The sequence below is a fragment of the Trifolium pratense genome, linkage group LG5 (assembly GCF_020283565.1).
Source record: "Trifolium pratense cultivar HEN17-A07 linkage group LG5, ARS_RC_1.1, whole genome shotgun sequence".
NCBI classification, from domain to species: domain Eukaryota; kingdom Viridiplantae; phylum Streptophyta; class Magnoliopsida; order Fabales; family Fabaceae; genus Trifolium; species Trifolium pratense.
In genome coordinates, this window is record NC_060063.1 from 34186134 (window position 1) to 34204769 (window position 18636).

The window sequence follows — 18636 nt, forward strand, 5'->3', positions numbered from 1 at the left end:
AATTCATACCAAAAATTACATCCATACCACTAAGTGGAATACACACTAAATCCATACCAAAGTGCCTATCAAAAATGGTTACGGGGCAATTACGACATACTTGTCGAGTAATCACTGAACCATTAGCAGGAGTTTCTATTTCCATCCTACCCGTCATATCCGTTACTGGAACACCCAAACGCTTTACACAATCCAAAGAAATAAAAGAATGTGTCGCTCCCGTATCTATAATCGCAATTAAAGGAGTGTCATAGATGAAACACGTACCTCTAATGAGATTGTCCCCTTGGCTAGCATCCTCTCCACTCAAAGCAAACACCTTGCCCATCACCTTCTTGGGCTTCTTACAAGTCGGACTCTTGTGGCCTTCCTCACCACAGTTGAAACACACCACTTTTCCTCTGCAAGCTTCGGTCTTGTGGCCCAGCTTTCCACAATTCTTACACCTATCCCCTCTCTTCGGGCAATCATAAGACATATGACCCCGTTCTCCACAGTTGTAACAATTTCCATTCACCGGCTTCTTACCACCACTTGTATTCCCCTTACCGCGGTTGTCATAAGGTTTTCCGCGCTCTTGTCCTTTCCCTTTTCGGTCGTTCACAGCTTTGTAGTAGTTCACCTTAGCTCTACCATCCTCATCACAAATCCTACTCTTGTTCACAAGGGTCGCAAAATCCCTTATCTGTGAAAATCCGATCATATGTTTAATGGCCGGGCGTAAGCCACTCTCGAACTTTACGCACTTGTCGTCCTCCGCTTCCAAAGTGTTGTAATGCGGACTAAACGCACACAAAGTCTCAAACTTGACGGCATAATCAGCTACCGTCATATTCCCCTGTTTCAGTTCCATGAATTCCACCACTTTCTTGTTCTTCACATCAACAGGAAAATACTTAACCAAAAATTCTCTTTTAAACATTGCCCATGGTATAGCCATACCACCGGGTCCTAGCCTCAACTTGGCGTTCTTCCACCACACGTTCGCTTCCTCGCGCAACACATATGTTCCAAGGGTTGTCTTCCCTTCCTCGGAACAATCCATTGGCTTCAAAAATTATTTCAAGTTCCTCCAGCCACTTGTAAGCTCCATCCGGGTTGTAACCTCCGGTAAATGTTGGCGGTTTCTGCTTCATGAACCGTTCCAACCTCATCTCTACCTCTCTTCCAGGTTGATGATCTCTAACCACTATGTTGGTGAGTGCGGCCAAAGCCTCCGCAATCTGGGCATTCGTTCTCGCAGCAGCCATGATTCCTGAACGAATCACAACTAGACGTTAGAAAGTACTAACAGTGTTCCCTACACATGCTCATACGGGGAAAAGAAAAGTCCTAATTGGTTCACACGAACCGACCTGCTCTGATACCACTATTGTAACACCCTAACCCATACTACCCTTAAAAACGTAATATTAAAAACTTTTTAACAAGTGTAAAGGCAGAGTGCCACGCGGTAATTAAAACACAAGCATACACACAGAGCGTCATGAAGTTTAACATGAAAAGCAACAGCGGATTCAATAAAACCAAGCATGCATATATATATATATATATATATATATATATATATATATATACATAAGCCATATTCATCCCTAAGAATGTCACTTATACAAGAACTAGCATATCAAAAAGGTATAACACCGATATACGATGAAAGCCAAGCGTAATCCCCGACTCGATGTTACATTACTAGAGCATTTACTATTTACAAACTCTAACCAAAAGCTAGTACTAAAAGGAGAAATCTATGCTAAGTCTCCTCACCAAAAGATACTTCAACACCAAGCTAAAACAGCAGTATAATCGTCGGCACAGTCCTCAGCCTGAATATCTGAACCCCCAAAGGTCCAGCAAATAACACAAAGCAGAGAGTTAGAAAACATAATCGCATAACATACGAGCATAAGAAAGGCCTTACACTTTCGAACTATCATACATATTCTAACTCACGCCATACAATTACAGTATTAAATACATAGGAATTTACCTAGTCAGCTACCTACAACGAACACGTCAAAACCAGTCAAGTAATGTCACATAACGATTACCAAGTAAATGTGCATATACCCTAATGCAATCTAATGCCAATCAATTCACTATCATGCCATCCCTAGACATGACTAAATGCTTGTGGTACCAAGGTGTCTCACCAACGGTGGACCAAGAACAGTTTTATATCTTGCTGGATATGTCGGAACTTACCGAACCATCTTATCTCCCTTGGATAAGCCAACACAGTTTTATATCCTGTTGGATAGCAACTCTGGACTCATGGATTCATCTAATCCGATCCTCGGCTTCATTATGGACACATAATCCATTTTCGTTATTGGAACCCAAGTTTCCAATGTTCACATACAATCATGAATGCATGTATGTATGCACATATCAACCATATGATATTCTTTAGCTCGAAGCTACTCTTTTATGAATGCGGGAGCACAATCCTAACACATTCACTTAACATTACAAATTAATGCCAAAACATCACATTACTCACTTTAAACTACAACTTATTGCATACACGTTTATCAATCATATAACGATTAACAATAAGCATTAACAGTATCAACATGTATCAACAATCATGTAAGGATACCCTTAAACCATGTTACAAGTGCCTAATTACACTTACAACCATTAACAAAAGTTGCAGGTTCAGTACTGTTCGCTAAGCGAAGCAGTAGCGAACAGGTAGCGAACTATTCGCTAAGCGAAGCTCAGTTCGCTGCAGCGAACTACGTCAGAGGATTACAGGTGCATGGCGAACAGGTAGCGAGCTTGTGGCGAGCAGGTTCGCGTAGCGAATCTCCTGGTCGCTTAGCGAACTTCACCAGAAAAATATCTGTTCTTGAGTTTTCTAAGGCGGTTTAACATTGAATCAGCTCAAAAATTCATTCAAACATGTTATAAATTCTTATAAACAGCAATTTCAAGCATATATGGTATCAAGGAACATTAATCATCCCTTACAAACCTCCAAATACCTCACAAAATCATGATCATGCCCTTTTCTTGGATTTTAAGCAACTTTCATAAACTTTTCAAACATGATTCAAACACATACATATTTTTCATGGAATCAAGCTAGTGATTAACACATACAAAGTGATGATGAAGAACATCACACTCACATACAAAAGCTTAATCAAAAGTCTAAAAAGAAATTGAGTGGGAGAGTTCGGGAATGGAGACATAGACAATCTCCCCTCTCCTTGCCACTCAAGAATCATGAATTCTAATCTCTTACCTTAGCAAAGATGATGATCCAAGCCTTCTCTTGGTCAAGCTTTCTCTCTTGATCAAACCCTAGCCCTTGCTCTATGGTTTTGCTCTTGCTTCTATTCTTGCTTCTAAGACAAAAGTCATGAAATGAGCCAAGTCTCATGACAAGGTTTCTTTATATACCTCTCCCTAAAAGTCATGAACCAAGCCCAAGTGGCTTAGGCCCAAATGGCCTCTCACGCCCATTAAGCCCAAAACAAAGGTTCTCGCGTCTAATTACTTACGCTCGGCTAAATAATTATTCGTCGCTCACTAAAATAATAAAAGCCAATTAATAAATAAAATAACATTTAATAAAATGGCTTAAATGCAGTTTTGGCCCCTCAAGTTTCACAATTGCTTGATTTTGGCCCCCCACATTTCAATTGCTTGATTTTAACCCTCTAAGTTTCACAATTGCTTGATTTTAGCCCTCCAAGTTTCAATTGCTCGATTTTGGCCCCCCAAGTTTATCCCCTTTTGTATTTGCTAGCCCCCCGTTGACTTTTTTGACTATAAATTGCTTATGTGACATTTTAAAAAAATTAAAAATATGTTTTAATTAAAAAATAATAATATTTGCTTTTATAAAAATGTATTTAAAATTGTTTTTTTAATAAAAAGTTTAATAATTATTTTTTATTTAAAAAAAAGTTTACAAAGTTTTTAAAAAATAATTCATAAAATGTTTTTTTTTTTTACTTTTTTATATAACAAAATTATTTTACAAACTACATATAATAAAAAAAATTATAATTTAGTTTTTAAAAAACAATTTGTAATTTATTTATTTATTTTTAAATACTTATTTAATTTTAAAATGCCACATAACCAATTTTTAATCAAAATATTCAACGGGAGGCTAGCAAATGCAAAAAGGGATAAACTTAGGGGGCCAAAATCGAGCAATTGAAACTTGGAGGGCTAAAATCAAGCAATTGTGAAACTTAGGGGGTTAAAATCAAGCAATTAAAATGTGGGGGACCAAAATCAAGCAATTGTGAAACTTAGGGGGCCAAAACTGCATTTAAGCCTAATAAAATATACGAATATGAAAAATGGGTCGTTACAATGAACATGTACCAACGTGATTAGAGGAGAAAAAAGATGTGAAAATCTAGACCAAACTCTGGATGTTGAAGGGATCAACTTGGGGACCCATGGAGCCGACCTTGAGCCAATCATGTGCGTCAATTAAAGAGAAGAAAGTTCAGTCATTGAATTCAATGTGGTGCCAAAGGTTTCTAGGGAATGTATAGTCCTGAACACAATGAAGGAAAGTCGTTTCCTGGAGGCCACATCGAGTAAAAATAGAGGAAGTGTCCAACTTCCGATGATTGAGTAAGGAAAACATGAACCAAATTATGACAGGCTAACCGTAAGAAAAAGATGATCTTCGCATGTAACTACTTTACTTTAAATAAAATGCAGAAAGTCAAAAGTTTAGAAATAAAAAGATGATCTTTGAATGTAACTACTCTACTTTATTTTATGTGCGTAGCAAATTTGAATTGTGTTAAGTTATTTTGTAATAAAAATAAATTTAAATGTATATTAGTCTTCATATTTTCATAAAAGTAAAATTTAGACCCGTTATTAAAAAAAATGATTTTTTGGGCTTAATTTTTTTTCAAAAACTTAGTCATTATTTAATTATTGGCATTTTAATTTTTTGAAGTAGCAAAATCTGTTACATAGATTTTTATAGACAAAAAAATTCGGTGTAACTTATTTAACATATTAGTGTAATTTATAATTTTTTGTGTTAGATAATTATGAAATTTGAAATATTACAATGTTAATTTTTATACTCACTTTTTAATCAGTGCTTGGCACGAGTCCGGATACTAGTTAAATGAAATGAGTGGATGAGATTTAATGTCAGTCTGTTTTTTTTTTTTTTTTATTGGTACACGATTCACTCTGTTTTTTTTATTTAACCCTATAAACCGGCCCCCGAAATGATTAAACTGGTGCAAAAAATATAATTTTTGTTTTTTTGAAAAAATAATACCCCGTTTTTACGGCCCCCGTTTTGATTAAACTGGTGGAATATTATTGTCACTCTGTTTTCACGCCCCACTCTACTCTTTCATTCAACAGTCTCAAAAATTCTTCGCGGGTTCAGAGCAATATATACCACAATCTTCTCCTCGTTCTTTATCGTTCAATCCGACACAATGGTTAGTTTTTGTCTTTTGTTACAATTGTTGTTTTTTCTTTCTTCTTTTCTTTTTCGTAGATTTGAGTTTCAGTTACGGTTTATTCATGTCAAAGTGAATGGGTACATCGTAGTTTCTGTTTTTTTTTTGGGAGGAATTTAAGGATATATTTTTTTTCTATTTTGTTTGGACTTTTTTGTTTTGAGTGTTTTTACGGTAAAAAATATGTTTTTTGAAAAAATAAAATATTTTGGGGTTTTGGGAAAAGTTTGAATATGAATGTATTCCTTCTGAATTAGGGTTAACAATGCATGAATGATTAAGGTGTTTGGAAAGGTTGTTTAAAAAGTTTCTTGTTTGGTTTAGTGATATTTTCTGTTTTTTTGTTTTTAAGATTCAGAGATTTGCTCCGTATGGACTGATCAAACAACTCATGATTCAAACCTGAGACCTTTAGTGGATCACAGTTTTAAGCCTTCACCACCTGGCCAACCCACGTGGGTTTTGTTTATTTTGTTGTTATTCAAGAGTCAAGTCTAAGGAGTTTACAGAATGTAGTTTCTCTTGATGTTAAAGATAGTAAAACAATAGAGTAATATGAGGAATTTTAAAATTCTTTTTCTTTTTGTCTATTTTCTATTAACCTTTTTGTTTTGAGTGAATTTTAATTGGGGTTTTGGGAAAAAGCTTAAATGTGAATTCTTTCGAGTTAGGGTAAATAATGCATGAATGGTTAAGGCCTTAGAGGTTTTTGAAAAGAGGTTTAAGTGGTTAAAGTTCCTTCTTTTGGTTTAGAATATTTTGTTTGTTTGTTTTGATTATGTTGTTATTCAAGATTAAGGACATTGATTAAGATGTAGCTGTAAAGTTAGGTATTTACTTGGTTGTTTTTGTGTAATCTATAAAACTCATTAGATATTGAATTTGGTGGTTCGGAAAGGGTTTCTAAGTAGTGAAAGTTTCTTGTTTGGTTTTGAGATTATTTTTGAATCTGTTATTCAAAACTAAGTACATTGGTTTGGAAAGGGTTTCTAAGTAGTGAAAGTTCCTTCTCCTCGTCTTTGATATTCTCATCTTTTATTGGTTAAATCCTTCAATCCGACACCATGGTTAGTTTTTTATTTTCTTTTTTGTTGAGTTGAATTTGTTTTTATAGTAGTTAGATGATCTGAATCCCCAATACTCCAAAATTGTCAAAGTATCAGTGCCCGACACTGATACGTGTCTGATACGTATCCGACACCATTGTCGAGTTACTTTATAAAAAATGACAATATCATAAATAACTATCATAATATGGAAATGAAGACGCTTGTAGTAAATGTCGAAATGTTAGATTTTTTGTTGGTACTTGTGATCGGAATGATAATATTCCTGCATTTTTATACTTTTCAAAACTGTGACTAGTTTGGAAATTAAGTTCAATGTTGTTTAAGTGTTTTAGTTTGTTTCTGAATGGTAGAATTATTCAAATGGTATAGTGTTTGAACCTTATTGCAAATGATAAAGTTAGGTAGTGGTTTCTGAATGTTGCCACACTATCAATCTATGCACTGTGTTATGAATCAATTGTTTCAAAAGCTTAAGTTGTTAGGTGAAAGATATGATTGGTTTTATATTTAACACTGCTTCGTGTTAAATAATTTGCAGAGTCGAAAATTTCAAAATAATTATAGAGGTGGTTGGAATGATAATATGCCATTCGATGATTTCAATCATGAAGAAGTTTACTACAATTACGAAATTCCTCATGGTTACCACTATGCTGATGATAGATACTTATCACATGAAACACCGGCACACTACGCTGATGATAGGTATTTATCACATGAAACGCCAGCACACTATGCTGATGATAGGTACTTATCACATGAAACGCTGGCACACTATGCTTATGATAGGTACTTATCACATGAAATGCCGGAACACTATGTTGATGACAGACACTTAACACATCGAACACCGGCACACTATTCCGATCAAAGGGCAGATCATTATGCTGATAAGATGCACTTGCCACAACAAACGCTGGAACACTATGGTGATAATAAGAGCTACTTTTCACATCAAACGGAGGAACACTATGCTGATACGAAGAGGTACTTTGCACATCAAACGGATGAACACTATGCTGATAAAAAGAGGTACTTTTCACCTCAAACGAAGGAACACTATGCTGATAAGAAGAGGTACTTTTCACCTCAATTGGAGGAACACTATGTTGATAAGAAGAGGTATTTTTCACCTCAATTGGAGGAACACTATGCTGATAAGAAGAGGTACTTTTCACCTCAAACGGAGGAACACTATGCTGATAAGAAGCAATACTTTTCACATCGAACAGAGGAACACTGTGCTAATAAGAAGAGCTACTTTTCACCTCAGATGGAGGAACACCGTGCTGGTAAGAAAAGGTACTTTCCACATCAAACAGAGAAACGCCATGCTGGCAAGAAGAGGTACTTTGCACATCAAAAGTCAGAAGACTATGGTGATAAGAGGTACTTGGCACAACAAAAGCTGGAAAACAGTGGTGATAAGAGGCACTTACTACATCAAATGTCGAAAGACTATGCTGATAATAGGCGCTTACCACATCGAACACAGGAACACTATGCTGATAAGAAGAGGTACTTTGCACATCAAAAGTCAGAAGACTATGGTGATAAGAGGTACTTGGCACAACAAAAGCTGGAAAACAGTGGTGATAAGAGGCACTTACTACATCAAAAGTCGAAAGACTATGCTGATAATAGGCGCTTACCACATCGAACACAGGAACACTATGCTGATGAGAAGAGGTACTTTGCACATCAAAAGTCAGAAGACTATGGTGATAAGAGGTACTTGGCACAACAAAAGCTGGCAAACAGTGGTGATACGAGTCCCGTGAAATCATCAAAACCAGTGGTCAATGCTCAGGTATTCACACCAGCAGAAGCAGAGGGATCAACTTTTGAACCCAAAAATCATATTGATTCACAGAGAAAAGTAACAGAAGCCAAAGAGCATCACGAGGTTCTTAATTATGGTGTGGATTCAAATGATGAGCGACAATCAATCTCAATGGAGTTTCACTACTCTGCTGGCTCGAACACCCAAATAGAAGTTGTCAATTCCAATTCTGCTGCAAATGATATAGTTATAGAACCACTCTCATCTGCACCATCAGATGCAGTTGGTTCAAGTTTTGAACCCCTAATTGAGCATGGTCTACATACTGAAATTGAACCTCAAGAAGAAGCTGGAGCATATTATGAGAGCCAACACCCTAATGATGAAACAGATATTGAACTGCTACCATCTGTCGTAATGGAGATTGATGCTCATTCGGAGTCTAGTGTTGAGACTGAAACTGCAGACGGAAGCTCTCAAGATGAAGTGGATACAGATGTTCTCTCTAATGAGTCAGGGATAACCATGATGCCTCAGGTATTTATCATTTTCTGATTTGCAATGGAAGTATCAAATAAAACTTTTGTGGAAACATACAATTTTTATGAATCATTGAAGTAAAACTTTACCCTACTTGTTGCAGGTCTCCGTTTGTCTTACGTGTGGCCATGAAGGCTTTCTAGAGGCATTGGTATATTGTAAAAAATGTGAAGATTGTGCACTGCATAGGTCTTGTTACTGACTCTTTTCATCTACTATCTTGCATTGCCTGTACTTGTAGTAAATATTAATCATTATACTTTGCTGAACATGCAAGATGCAGCCGTTTCTGTTTTTTTTTTTTTTGACATAAATTTTTCCAGACTATTTTTTTCCTTCCTAATTTGTTAGATAAAGCAGAAATAAGGTTTGAAATTTTAGTAAGGATGCATGTTAAGTTGGGATTTTAGCAGGTTTTCACCATCATACTCAAGTAGCATATGCATATATTTTTATTGCTACATGGCATGCTTCTAAATTTCCATTTGTTTTGAATGTGAATTCTAAAGAAAGAGATAACCATAATATGTATCTAAAACGTGATTTAATATGTATCTAAAACATGGTATTATTAATACAGATGAGTTGTATTGTAAGATATTGTTTACCTATGATTCAAATTACAGTGTGATTACCACCATTCTCTTCTTTTGAGTTGGCAAACGACTCACTTGTATAATACCGTGAACTTTCATTTCTTCGTTGGAAGCATACTGATATTAGCATGCTATTTTGTTTTATCACAAAAATGAAGTTTGCATTTTATAAAGTTGTAGTTTCAAATTCTTAAATACCTTTTGGACTTATACACTTCACTTCGCAATTTCAGGTATTGTTTAGATGGGCCTGTGATTTTTACAGATGAGGTTATTTGGTCTTGTGAGGATTGTGAAGCAGAGGTAACAGCCACAGATTATTCTGATAGTGAGACTAAAGATTCAGAAAAAGGTGAAGTTGATTCCAACAAGGAGTGTTTTACTGTTGTTGATCCACAGCCTATTGCTGATGCAATCTGGAGGTAAGAAATTTGCTTTTTATTGTTATCTATGTTACCTTCTATTGGACTTATGGTCCATTTGATTTGCTAATCAAACGGACCCTTAATGTATTTTTTCTGTAGTTGCTAACGTTGAATTTTGTGGATAATAGTGGAAGTTTGCAGATTTTGAACAAAAGTTATGATAACATTGCTAGACTAATGTGCCATTTGTCCACTTTAGCATGCCCTAAAGTTCTCAAGTCGACAAGACATCTCCCTAATGTGCTTTATGCAGACATGATTCAAAGATCAGTTGCATGGCCAGAGAGTTTCAGAAAATTTGGAACAAATAATCTGAGCATTGGCCTTTATTTCTTTCCTCAGAATGAAAGGTAACATTTTGCATAAACTAAGAACATGCGTGATTTGAACACCAATGTTGTTAAACATCGGTTATAGCTAACGGAATTTGAAAAAATCACTATTGTTTTGCTACACGCTATTTAGTACTCCCTCTGTCCCAAATCTTTGGTCCTTTTAGCTTTTTAGTTTTGTCCCAAATCTTTAGTCCTTTTAAGAAATCAATGCACAATTAATGATAATTTACCATTTGTACCCTTACTAAAGTTAAAACATTAATTAAATATATTTTCTCTTTCTTAATAAAGTAAGAGTAAAAATGACTTATCAATATTTATCATTTCTTAATCTCCGTGCAAAACTTTAAAAGGACTAAAGTTTTGGGACGGAGGGAGTACAAAACTGCTATAGTAGTATAGTAACACTACAACACTTCTGGGAAGTGAAATTTTATCAAACCGCTAATTTCTGCTATCCACAATTGACAAAAGTGGGCAAACAATCTTTGGGGCACTTTTTTTTTTACACTCTCAACTACTAATTGTAGAAATGTTACATTTATTTTAATTTTGTTTTCTGTTTTCAAGTATTAGTATTAAGACATCAAAAACAATATTTTTATAGATTTAAAGAATACGCACCGTCGATGCGAATTAGTTCTATGACTAACATCTAATAAAAATTAACTATTTGTATTAAGAACTAGTTTTGTAATTGTATTTTGAAATTAATTGATGTCGGTGTAAAATTGAGATACACTGACAATTATGTCCACTATTTTGAATGTTATGTTTGTTTTTTATAAATATTTTCAAAAATAAGAAAAAGGAATATGCATTGACAGTGTAATATAATTTTATACCGTTAACCAATGACAACCATGTTTTCTGCCACATCAGCCCACTTCCTTTATATGATATGGCAACTTGATGGTTTTTTATTGGACAATCGTGTAAAACTATTTTACATTGTCGGTGCATCTCCATTAAACTCTATTCTCCATGCTCTCATATTTAAACTAGTATTATTGTCGTTTTACAGAGTTGAGAGATATTTTGACCAGCTAGTTGATGAAATGATTTCGAATGACCTTTCCATAAGAGCTAGGGTTGAAAATGCTGAGCTTTTAATTTTTCCTTCTACAATGCTCCCAAGTCAATACAAGAGTGAGTTACATTATATTACATTACAAATATGCTACTTCTTCATTTAAACTTTATTTGTTTGCTAATTGTGTCTAAATTTTTGAGTTACTCATTTTGCAGGGTTTCAATCAAAGTATTACTTATGGGGAGTTTTTAAGAAAGCAATTCCATCCACAACATGTGAGGCTGATTAAGGAAATGTAGCTAGTCTCTTAACCATGCAATAGTTTCTTGGACTAGGTTTAAGGACTAATGTGCATCTAACCATAGTTTATGTATGTATGCTTTCCTAACTACAATTTAACTTATTATTAGAGATGTTAGTGTTCTATCTCACTAATTTGTCAATTCTATACAACTTTGATTTTCATTGTCTGGGATGTGAAAGCTCAAACAACACTCTTTTTGGCAATCTGGTTCGTGGGATAGTGCATATAGTGTGTGTGAATGTTTGCATTGACTTTTATCAAACCACTTTTGTTGTATTTGAACTGTTTGTATACCCTTTTTGGTTGATTATGTGGTTTGACTGGGTTAGGTTTTGTCACTCGAGTATTTTGTATTTTATTTTATTTAATTTATTTAGGGTGTTGGTGAGGATTTCTCATATGCGCATCATTTGCTTAAAAAAAAAAAATAATGTACAAAACATAAGCTTAATTATCTTATATTCTAATTAGTAATTATCTTGTGTTTATAAATTGAGTCGGTTTAGGCAATTTTTAGATATTATGTCCAAACTGCATAAATCACGTGACTCAAATAAGTTCTATTTCGAAAAATTGCATAAAATCACATGATTCAGATATTATGTCTAAACTGCATAAATCACATGACTGAAATATTATGTTTGATTAAATTAGTTTAGATGTAATTTACTCATATATAAGGGTTTAGCTGAGGTGAATTTTTATTAATATTTATATAACTTTTATTTTTACATGAATTGAAAATGGTTTAAACACCGCAGGTAAACCTTATCAACCATTAACTTTAGTAGAAAGGCGAATTTGAGTGTTCAACTAAAATAAACTATACATTCTTGAATTGAACTCTTCATTGTTAGGTTTTTAAAATTTGGGAACTGAACTAAATTCAGAGAACTTGGGAGGGAGATCAAATTTTACTTTTCAAATTTTAATCTGGGACTGGACTGATTGAGATTTGTAGACATTGTAAATTTTTGTTTATAGTGACAGTATATCAAAATTAAATACATCCTTTGGAAATTTTTTAAGGGTTTACACTTTACTACTTTTTTTGAGATTTTTTTTACCAACCTATCAATTTCTCACAAGCCCTATGTCTTTCCCATTTTACTCTTTCGCTACTTAAGTAGTTCACTTTATAAAAATGAGAAGTTTTTGTAAATGTCGCCAGCTACTTAAATAGTGGACGTTATAAAGATATGATGTTTTTGGGGGTGTTCGTTACCTAAGTAGCGGACGAGGGTATTTTGGTAAATTTGTAAGGTGCGCAAGAAAATGGATAGGGTGGCAAAAGTTTTTTTTTATTACATAGAGGGCTGAAGCCCAAAGGGAAAACAAACTACACGAGGAATAATGATCCTGGATGTTTTCTCTCCCGACCCCCCGCCTTTCTTTTATATCCCCAAAAATCTCATTTTGCCCCTTGCAGTTTGAAAAAATTTGGCCAACTTATTTCGGTTTATACAAACCGAAATTTTTAAACATGGAAAAAAAATTCGATTTATATAAACCAAAATAACATAAATGTTAAGAAAAGAAGAAATATTTATGTGAAAATTTGTGTAGACCTACATGTGGTAAATTTAGCATATCTCTCTGAATATAAGTCGTATGCTAATGATTTTTAATCCAGTGTAAAGAAGACAAAATTTACTACAGGGTTGACACCGGAATTGTTAAATTTCATTAAGTATAGTATGAGAAAATCTATCTACAAGTTTGAGAAAAGTTTCTGATCTGTTTCTGTACCAGTACCCATTATTTGGTTAAACTGAACCAATTGGATAGCCTCAAAACAAAAATTATATTTGTAATCTTGACACCCTAAACTTTCCAACGAGTGATCGTTTACTCAAATAAGATATCGTTTAGTATTTCAAATAAATTGTGGAAGTTGAGGGTCTGATGCTGAATTTATGCAGGAAATTTGGAAAAAAATTTGGAACACAATTTCGGTTTTTATTAACCGATTTTTTTGAGCATGACAAAAAAATTCGGTTCGTACAAACCGAAGTACCCCATGGGCAAAATCGGAAATTTAGGGGTAGAAAAGAAAGGCGGGGGTCGGGAGAATCATGATCCTGAATATATCTACCAACAAAAGAGAACTAAATTGAGGACAATTCTCAAAAATCATAAAACTCAATTCCACAGAACAACCGAGGTTTGCTAATGTATCAACAAATTGATTCGCGCATTCCTGTAAACATGACGAAAAACCACATCCCAATTAAACTCTACAAGTTGACGAATATTCCAAACAAGGATTAGAAGGAGACTGAAATTTGAGTGGAATAAACTATAAAGACAAGAAGCAGGATTAAGGAGGTTTAGAAAAAATAGAAAAGAAGTTTAAAAATTCTCACTATTTCCATCAATTTCTTGTTTGGTGATCAAAATTAACAAGGTGAGTTCCCTAAATTAGGTTATGAATCTTTTAGTATAAGTATAATTTAAGATTAATACTGGAATCATGCTACTTAAGTAGAAAATTTCATAGCGATTCTCATGAGTAGTAGTTGAACTCTTATATTAGAAGAGTAAGAATCAATGATTGCAGGAATTGTTTAAGTCTTAATGGTAATAAAATGATAGAATTGTTGTTCACTGCTGCAGTTGCATACTACTTTTCATGTCATAAAAAAATAAATGTTAAATATTCAAATAATTGATCTGCAGCACAAATTATCATTAGAGCTGGGTATGCGGGCTAGCCCGCCCCGTTTAACCCGCCCCGCATAAGCCCGCATATTAAACGGGGCGAACAAGCCCGTCATCAAATATAAACGAGTTTTAAAATTAAGTCCGAGTTCGGTCCGCGTAAGCCCGCGGGTTAAAGGGTTAACCCGCGGACTATTACAAAAAAAAACTTTTTTCAAAATAATAAACAAAATTAGTAAAATATTGATATAATAAAAGCTAAAAAAAAACTATATTATTAATAATTTTATGATATAACTTGAACTAACAAATAAAAATAAATAAAGTTTGTGATATATCATTGAGTTTATTTATCTTCTCTTTGAAAATAATGCAACTAAAATCAAATTCAACTCGTTTTTATCGTAATTATTTCTCCACACATACTTCAAATCCATAAAATAAACCCAGATGATATTGAATAAGAACTTTAACTTGTTCAAAATATAAAAAAGAAATTTAATAGTCCAAACCAATATTAAAAGTACAACAAAAAATCTAATACCACCAACCGATTCAAAAACAAAACAGTAATGTATATAATTAACTAAATGAAAACTGAAGGAAAATAGTCACTCCTGCTCGATGCCTCCATTGTAACACTTGAATTGGATCATGATGTTTTGTGTTGTTGTTGTCCACGTGAGTAAAAATAGGAGTGTGTTATTGCTTTTTATAATTAGGTTTAGACTTTTTTTTTTTTTGTTAAAAGTGTTGGATTTGGATATGGACGAAATTATTTATAAATGGTAAATTTTGTAATTAATTACATATATAAAAAAAGAATGCGGGCCACGGGCTAACCCGCGAACCCGCGGATTTAACCCGCATAACCCGCGGTTTTAACGGTCCAACCCACACGGGCAAAAATATAAACGGGCCAAAAAAAAATGGTCTTAAGACCGCGCGGGCTGCGGGTTAAACGGGTTGGCCCGCGAACCTTGGTCCGTATACCCAGCTCTAATTATCATATTGTAATATTTTCACAGAATCACAGGTCTGTAATAGCAGCTTAGTTCATGCAAAGCCAACAATGTTCATGCAAAGCTTGTGCCTAGTTAGTTTTGTTCATAATGAAAACACTGATTGTTATGATTTAAGAATAGAAAGAGAATTGAAGAATAATTCTTCATATTATTGAATTGAATTATGATTCTTACACAAAATACTGCTTATATACATTCTATTGTGTTGGTGTAAGTCCTAGAGGCCAATTATTTATGATTGCATGATACTTGTATTGAATAATTCATTTATTAAATAAAGGCTCTTCTTTATTATGTTTATGTGTTAAAATAATAAAGTCCCTAGAATAGTTAGTTCGTTAAGTGGAACGTTAAGTATGACTTAATCGTGAGAATCCATTAAACATAAGAACACTATTCTTAAAGCATCCGTAGTCAAGCTTTAAAGTGAAATGGGATAACATTAAAGCATAGAGGCTATTATGTTGGTAGACTGATGATCACATCTCACGGATCATAAATGTTAAGGGTAACATTTGTATCAGATTGACCCACCGTGAGAATACTACATAGTGTGTTATGAAATGTCATAAGATATTCTCATAGTCATAAGTGGTGTATTCCACCCTTCGACCTGAAATCACTATGTACCCTAGATGTAGGAGTGTATTACCTTGTTGTCATTCAAACGTTATCCGTAACAGGATGACTATAAAGTTGGTTGATGGGTATTCCACGAATCATGCTGAGGGACATGAGTGACCTAGATGGAATTTGCCCCTCCTACATAACAGGAGATATGTCTATGGGCCCAATATTGAACTTAGCAAGGGTGACATACTATGCCTTGTGTTCAATATAGACATAAGGGTAAAAGAGTAATTATACACAAGATATTTATCACGGAAAGGTTTTCAGATCACGTGACATTCTTGTGACTTGGGTAGCAGTGATGTGTTGCTAGATACCGCTCGCTGTTTATAATATTGAGATCAATATTATTGCCAACGTCATAGGAACCTACAGGGTCACACACATAAGGACAGTTAATGACGGGAGAAATAAGTATGACTTATTAGTGGGGTGCGATTAGTAACAGTAGGTTATTGGGCTTGTGAAGTCCAAAAACCGCTTTGGCCTAAAGACAACATAAGAAGCTCTATAAATAGAGCCTTATGCAATTCAGTCTTGTGGTTACACACATAATCCGAATTTTGGAGAAACCCTAAAATTCTCTAAATCCCTAACCGCACTAAATCTCCCTCTACCGTCGTCTTGCAGCTAGCACTAAGAGGTGAACGGAAACTGTTCGTGTGGACTGGCTTGAGGTGCTGCGATCGTGCGGTGCTTGTGATCAACTCAGAATCCAGGAATTTGTTCTTCAAAGGTAATAACCGAAACCCTGATCATGTCCATCCGCAAGGATCCATCGAAGGAAAATTTTAATTTCCGCTGCGTTTTACAGCTCTGCTTTGCTACGATTTTCCTTCAGTGGTATCAGAGCCTGTAACACCCAAACCCATTATTTACTAAAATTCTACCATGATAAATCTTTTTCAAAATACGCGACGGAAAATCAAAGTTTATTATTATAAAAGTCATGGTTCGAGCATTACACTCTTCAATCAAAATAATACTAATGTAGTTAATTAGTAAAAATGCTTGTTTATACAAATCTTTGAATCAAATAATATATTTATTGATTATACAAAACAACCTAGACAATAGACTTTATATACAATATAAAACCCTTTTTCCCGTGTCACAATCAGAGCGGAGCTTCACCGACGACTCGACATCGAATACCACAAAACCTGTAAATCTGGACCCCCAACGGTCCAGCACATAACACATAAAAGAGGGTTAGACAACATACTCAAAATATACAAGTGTAAGTAAATGGTACTTAAACACTTCTTCATAAAAACATGCATAATCATACATTATACATATACATCACCATCATTCATGCATATTCATATATCATGCATATTCTTCATTTATCACGTCTAATTAGGAGTTACAACCTAATTGTTCTCACACTTCACTTATAAGCATACATCATTAATCTCATTCAATTATAATCTACGAAAGGTTATAACCAAATATCAATCATAATTCACAAGATATTGAAGCCAATTACATTTAAAAATCATCGGACAATCAACACATACATCAAGTCTAACACACATAGACAATTATCACAAACTCCAAACATATGTGTCACATATCAAATATCAAATAATGTACACATATCCTAATGCAATCTAATGCCACAATCTTCATGCTATGTCCCCTAGACATATCTAATGCATGTGGTACCATCGTCTTTATTAGAGTATCTCACCTCTAATATTCGTCTTTATCGGATAAATATAATCCGATATCCGTCTTTATTGGAATATCCAATATACATCAACAATTCATGAATGCATGTATGTAATTCATGAATTCACACTCACACAATTAGCATTTTGCTCGTCATTTATAATGTGGAACACTATCTGACATTTCGTCTTTATTAAGATAACACTATACCTTAATATACGTCTTTATCGAATAACATAATTCGATATCCTTCTTTATTAGAATAACATACTGTAATATTCGTCTTTATTAAGTTGATTAACACCTTAATATACTTCTTACTTATTTAAACAAACATCATCAACAATCATCAACAACAATTATATTACACAAATATAATCAACAATTCATCACAATACAATTAATCATGGTTATAGACACCTAATTGTATGTTAGAATACCCTAATCACATGTTACAGGTGCCAAAATGTGTAACGACCCAAATTTATTATTCACTATTTAAGTGTTTAATTATTTGGTGATGTGGTTTTTAAGTAAGATAATAACTTTATGTTATTTATCGAGAGTTTTAGTTAACGCGCGAGTTAGTGAGAGTTAACGCGAGTTGGGCCAAGCTATTGGGCTTGAGGCCCAATGGGCCTTGCTTCATGGTGGGGGGCGCCCATATGGCCAAGGATGGGAGAGAAATATCATTATTTTCTCTTTTGTTCATGAAGTAAAGAGAAGGAAGAGAAGAGGAGAGCTAGGGCAAGAGCTTAGAGGAGAGATTCGAGGAGCAATCTTCGTGAGTTCGTCGATCTAAGGTAAGAGAGTAGATTTCATATTCGTGGGTGACTCGAGGAAGGGGAGAATGTCGATTTCTCCTCACCCGAACTTCCTCCACCCCATTTTCGTTTTGGTTTGGGAGAATTAATCTTCGAGAAAATGAAACCCAATGTTAATAACATGTTCAATATACTTCTACCATGTAGTGTGAGCGAAATCATGGGTTAAATAATGAGAATTTGTATGTTTTGAGTGATTATATGTGTTCTTGAGCTTTTAGACTCATAAATGTTAAATCCTTGCTTTTTCGATGATAACGAT

The 18636-nt window shown here is 34.4% G+C and overlaps 1 protein-coding gene across 2 annotated transcripts; it reads left to right on the forward strand.

Moving 5' to 3' along the window:
• Positions 1 to 5230: 5230 nt before the first annotated feature.
• LOC123884633 lies at positions 5231 to 11864 on the forward strand. 2 transcript variants are annotated; one of them, XM_045933775.1, is made up of 8 exons: positions 5251 to 5450; positions 7080 to 8143; positions 8315 to 8861; positions 8968 to 9053; positions 9694 to 9882; positions 10014 to 10235; positions 11245 to 11369; positions 11469 to 11864. In XM_045933775.1, exons 1-8 carry the CDS (start codon positions 5448 to 5450, stop codon positions 11540 to 11542), a joined length of 2310 nt encoding a protein of 769 aa, XP_045789731.1. In that variant the 5' UTR covers positions 5251 to 5447; the 3' UTR covers positions 11543 to 11864. The 2 variants fall into 2 exon arrangements, with proteins under 2 accessions (XP_045789730.1, XP_045789731.1); XM_045933774.1 differs by having other exon boundaries at positions 5231 to 5450; positions 7080 to 8861.
• Positions 11865 to 18636: the final 6772 nt, after the last annotated feature.

Coding starts and splice junctions, on each gene's coding strand:
- LOC123884633 (XM_045933774.1), top strand. Junction 9,054..9,693: donor GAAGATTGTGCACTGCATAG/GTCTTGTTACTG, acceptor TCGCAATTTCAG/GTATTGTTTAGATGGGCCTG. Junction 9,883..10,013: donor ATTGCTGATGCAATCTGGAG/GTAAGAAATTTG, acceptor TGTGGATAATAG/TGGAAGTTTGCAGATTTTGA.